The 5,649-nt window shown below is 47.1% G+C and overlaps 1 protein-coding gene across 1 annotated transcript; it reads left to right on the forward strand.

Moving 5' to 3' along the window:
• Window positions 1-1,184: 1,184 nt before the first annotated feature.
• TPBG (trophoblast glycoprotein) lies at window positions 1,185-3,157 on the forward strand. Its single transcript, XM_042985311.1, has one exon. It carries the CDS (start codon window positions 1,255-1,257, stop codon window positions 2,512-2,514), a length of 1,260 nt encoding a protein of 419 aa, XP_042841245.1. The 5' UTR covers window positions 1,185-1,254; the 3' UTR covers window positions 2,515-3,157.
• Window positions 3,158-5,649: the final 2,492 nt, after the last annotated feature.

Here is a 5,649-nt window from a genome sequence, read left to right on the forward strand (position 1 = left end):
GCAAAGGTTGGCGCCGCGGCGGGAGAAGTCCCTCTAGCAGGCCTGGATCTCCCCCGCCCCCAGGGTTGGTTTTTCCCAGCTGCGGAGGTTGGGCCAGGGGCAGGGGTGCGAGGAGAGTCGGCGCCCGCTGCGCGGAGCCGGGAAGTCGCCGCGACTCCGGTGAGACTCAGAGTTGTCTCCGGAGGTGACGGGCGCGGAGGTGAGCGGTGGGGAGCAAGCGGCGACGGCGAAAACGCGGAGGCTGCGCCGTGGCCCCTTACCATCTTTTGAAGGGATAGTAGCGTAGGTCCAGAGTCCCACCGCCGCTTTGTTCGCAGCCTCTCCCTAAGGTACTCTTTGGAGATGACTTGAACCCCCTCTGGGATCCGAGGGTCTGGCTGGGGCGGGGTGGGGGGGGGGGAACGACAGCTGTTAGGTCCTCCATTTCCTGCTAATCCGGGAAGGTACCAAAAGAGATGAAAAGACTCCTGTAACCTGAAACTTCCCTCCGTTCCAAACCTGGACCGGGAGGTGAGGTTCGGGCGGGGGCGGAGACCCCGGAAGGCGGGTCGCCAGCCGAGGCGGTGGGGGACGGAGCTAGGAGAGAGTGAGAAGTTTGGTCAGGAAGACGCTGGGGATTAAGAAGTTAGACTTGGGGGACGAATCTGATCGGGAAAGAGAAGGGCGGGGGGCTGGAAGAGTGTATATATAGTGTGGGCCTGGGCAGAAGGAAGACTTTACGCTCGGTGTCTCGGGACGCGCGCCCCTCTCCCGGGGAAAGATGTGCGTGGGAGTGGGGGAGGCGAAGCCTGGACGGTGTTTCGGAGGGAGGTCCTGGGGACCGAGTGGGGACGACTTGGCTTGGGGAGTCCGGCTCCCGCACTCGGGGAGCTGCGGCCGCCGCCGCTCCTCACGCTTCTCTCCCGCCTGTCCCAGGTCCTGAAGCGGATCGAGCGCGAGGCGCCAACAAAAGAGGCAAGAGGGTGCCACCCGGGGGCGGCGGCAGGAAGAGGAGCGGGAGGAAGAGCGCGGAGCTGAACGTCCCGAGCCTCCGTGCGTACTTTTTGGAGGGAAGGGGCGGGGGAATCGGCCCCGGGAGGGGGACGCCGGGTGACGAGGGGTTTAGCCAAGTTCCGGCTGCGGCGTCCCTCCTCTGCTCCCACGAGAGGAAAGTTTTCTCCAGACGCTTCCGGCCGGCCGGCGCCCTCCGGACCAGCTCCCGAGCCTTCGGAGCGGGCGCCGTCCCAGCCCAGCTCCGGGGAAAGCCGCGCCGCGATGCCTGGGGGGTGCTCCCGGGGCCCCGCCGCCGGAGACGGGCGGCTGCGGCTGGCGCGGCTGGCGCTGGTCCTCCTGGGCTGGGTCTCTTCGTCCTCTCTCACTTCCTCGGCGCCCTCCACCTCCTCCGCGTCGTTCCTGGCCTCCGCGGTGTCCGCCCAGCCCCCGCTGCCGGGCCAATGCCCCCAGCTTTGCGAGTGCTCCGAGGCGGCGCGCACTGTCAAGTGCGTTAACCGCAACCTGACCGAGGTGCCCGCGGACCTGCCCCCCTACGTGCGCAACCTCTTCCTCACCGGCAATCAGCTGGCCGTGCTCCCCGCCGGCGCCTTCGCCCGCCGGCCGCCGCTGGCGGAGCTGGCCGCGCTCAACCTCAGCGGCAGCCGCCTGCAGGAGGTGCGCGCCGGCGCCTTCGAGCATCTGCCCAGCCTGCGGCAGCTCGACCTCAGCCACAACCCGCTGGCCCACCTCAGCCCCTTCACCTTCTCGGGCAGCAACGCCAGCTTCTCGGCCCCCAGCCCCCTGGTGGAACTGATGCTGAACCACATCGTGCCCCCTGAGGACTACCGGCAGAACCGGAGCTTCGAGGGTATGGTGGCGGCGTCCCTACGCGCCGGCCATGCGCTTCGCGGGCTCCAGCGCCTCGAACTGGCCAGCAACCACTTCCTCTTCTTGCCTCGGGACGTACTGGCCCACCTACCCGGCCTCAGGCACCTGGACCTGCGCAACAACTCGCTGGTGAGCCTAACTTACGTGTCCTTCCGCAACCTGACACACCTACAAAGCCTCCACCTGGAGGACAACGCCCTCAAGGTCCTTCACAACGGCACCCTGGCGGAGTTGCAGAGCCTGCCCCACGTCAGGGTCTTCCTGGACAACAATCCCTGGGTCTGCGACTGTCACATGGTGGACATGGTGGCCTGGCTCAAGGAGACAGAGGTAGTGCAGGGCAAAGCCAGGCTCGCCTGTGCATTCCCGGAAAAAATGAGGAATCGGGCCCTTTTGGAACTCAACAGCTCCCACCTGGAGTGTGACCCTATCCTCCCTCCATCCCTGCAGACTTCTTATGTCTTTCTAGGTATTGTTTTAGCCCTGATAGGTGCCATTTTCTTACTGGTTTTGTACTTGAACCGCAAGGGGATAAAAAAGTGGATGCATAACATCAGAGATGCCTGCAGGGATCACATGGAAGGGTATCACTACAGATATGAAATCAACGCGGACCCCAGGTTAACAAACCTCAGTTCTAATTCGGATGTCTGAGAAACATTCGAGGACAGCTATGCATGAGATGTAGACTTAAGCTTTATTCTGTCCTAAGCTTGCTCCACTTCCACTCTCCACTATGGACACCACTGACCTTGACTGAAAGCAGTGAAGGGAATTTGCTCCCTTGTCATGTGAAGTTTCTTGGTGTGTCCTGTTAATGTAAGACGATGAAAAGCTGTGCGTAGTGTTTTATCCTCTTCCTTTTCTTGGAACTCAACTCGTGTGGACGGATTTTTCAAGTTTCAGCATGAACATGGACTCCCGGCTGTCTGTTTCTCTTAGTACAGTTCGAGGGGTAGCCAGTGTACCCGTAACACGGATAGCATTCAACAAGAGCTGCCTCAACTTTTTTGAGAAAAATACTTTATTCATAAATATCAGTTTTATTCTCATGTACATAAATTGTGGAGAAAATAAATGCATTCCATAGACTGCCTGCAGATCTTAGCAAGCTCTTCAAAGTTAACTCCATAGTACACAGGAGCACCTGCATCCGAGAGCATGCTTACATTTTACTGTTCTACTTATTACAGAGAATAACTTGCAACTTCAGATAACTTCTTTGGCAAAGTAAATTACTTTTTTGGTTGCAGTTTATATGAAACTGAAGTTTTTTAATAAACTGCATTGAGACCCAACAGACTAAATTGTTAAGAAAAACTTCAATAAAGATTCTTAAAAGAACTACAGTTGTGTTCAAGTTTGCTATTTGAAATAAAAAGGAGTAGGAGTAATGTCTTCTATAAATAGATTTTGGGAATAGTTTCGAGATGGTGGATCCATTCAGGATTTAAACAGAGTTGAATATTCATGTGATAGACATCTCATGGTCCCAAAGTTAATGCTATTCATGAAGCAATTTTGTAAGAGTGTTATAAAGTTGGTAAGGTAAGAGGGAAGAGTTCTGCATCTTAAACAGCTCACAGTTTGGAGCTTTTTCTAGACTACGTTGTTAGAATGGAACAAAATTATTTGCTTAATAAAACTTTCTATATGAAATTGTTCTGTGGGTTTTTAGAGCAGACCAGGAAACATCTAATGCAAATAAATGTTTCCAAATGAAGTGTCTTAAAGAAACAGAATATCCTAAAATAAAAGACTTAAAAATGTAAATTAAAAAACATTTCCTAAGATCATAATGTAAATTGGAACTTAGATTTTCTTGAGAATATTTTTTAAAAAACATTTAAAATGGAATATACATGGTCAATAGTTTATCAGAGATCCTGCTTGTATGTTTAGAAAACTGTCATGATAGGCTATGAATTTGAGGCAATAACCACAGATAAATGTCTACGTCCATAAACAAGTGTCTCAACTAATCATAGGTTATGTTCAGTTCAGTATTTAAGAATTTGGGGATATTCCGATTTTGCCTAAGCTCTACATACACCTCTGTGAAGAATAAATCACATTTAAGAGTAAATGAAAGCAATTGGTTAATCAATTGACACTCTCAATAATAGACAAGATTTTCTTTTGCTCAGTTTGTTATGAGCCAATTAAACTTAAAAGTAAATTCCATTAATCTCCAAGCTATTATATACAGTGACTTAAATTTAGTTGTTATTACTTTACATACAGTGTAGGTAAACTTGTATCAGTAAGTCTCAGGGCCTTCTTTCTCTTTAAATTGATTATGTTTTACAGTGTATTATATTTGAAATAAAATTTCCATTTCCATATTTTTATAAATGAAATTGGAATGTAGAACTTTAGGTTCTAGTGGTCTTTGCCTATTTCTTCTCTGAGTTAAGCTGAGAAGTTTTCAAAATAGGGCTAAAGATTTATGACTCTGTTCCTTGTTTAGACTCTAGTTGGAATATGAAGTTTTAACTATATTAACTTTCATAAGGCTCATTTTATGAAATATTATAGTATTTATTACTTACAGGTTCTATTTCAGATCCTATAACTAATCACCCAAGAAAAGGTTAAATATACGGTACTAAATATTCCATTAAACATTTTAAGTGTTCACCAGGAATTCATAAACTGGCTGGCTGCCATTATTTCCTAGGAATGATGAAGATATTAGCCTGCCAAAAATAGTGAAAGCATCTAATAAATAAGGGCACACACACCATGTTAGAAGTAGGCTACTGATGGACTTTCACTGGGAAGTCTGCTGCTACTGTGGAAAACAAATTGTAATACTTATAGTCTATTTAGAAGAATTATTTAGTCCTCATATAATAACCTGTTAAAAACTGAGCTGTATCTAAGATCCAGGGAAGCAGTAAATTCATTAGTTTTTCTCATCTACTCACTGAAGCAAGATCTGGAATAAAGTGAAGCTGTTTTCACTTTAGGTGGATGGCTTTTTTGAAGTTAACGATTTCTTGCTTCTTTTTAATCCCCTTGTTTCTTCCTTTGTGTGAACTTCCCAATTTGCTACTGCTCCCTTTTCTGTCACATCACTCCTTGCTATTCTCCAATACGTGGCAATAGAACATTCTTCTGACAAAAAATATTACTCTTTGGAAACAATTGCTGTTGTGCAGTCATAATACTCGAAGTCTATAACTTCTAAGGTAGTCTGAGATAAATCCAATATGTATAAGTGAATAGAAAAATGAAATAAAAGTATCATCACTTTATTTAAGCGTACTTGTTTTAAAAGCTGATCTTTAGTACCATTATGCATTACTAATCCTAGAAACCTGTAAGTGATCCATTTAAAAGAAACTATTTTGGTTGGTAATATACTTTATTACTCAGCTTGAAACAAAGCTGTTTCAGCAAAACCATCCTTCATTTATCCTTTACAAGTTTCTTTTGAAGGAAGTTAGAAAATACTTAAAAATTTAAGCACTTGATAAATTCCTCAATTTAAAAAGCTATTAAAATGTCCAATACATTTCTATTTAAAGTGCAAGATTTTAGGATAATACACTATTTGACCCTGAATTGGAGCCGCCTCCTTTCAATGTAATCATTCAGTTTGATACATTAATATGTGTATACATCATCAATTTTGCTGCCTGGTGTGATTCGATGGTGACCTGTAAGGCACATTTGTACCTTATGGCTGAAGGATTTTTCCCACAAAACCAGGAGAATTTGAAGCATAGTCAATAAAAATTTTTAAGGAAAAGGAGCTACATAAATTGATACTATCAATAATAG

This window comes from Panthera tigris, chromosome B2, assembly GCF_018350195.1.
Source record: "Panthera tigris isolate Pti1 chromosome B2, P.tigris_Pti1_mat1.1, whole genome shotgun sequence".
Taxonomy (NCBI): Eukaryota; Metazoa; Chordata; class Mammalia; order Carnivora; family Felidae; genus Panthera; species Panthera tigris.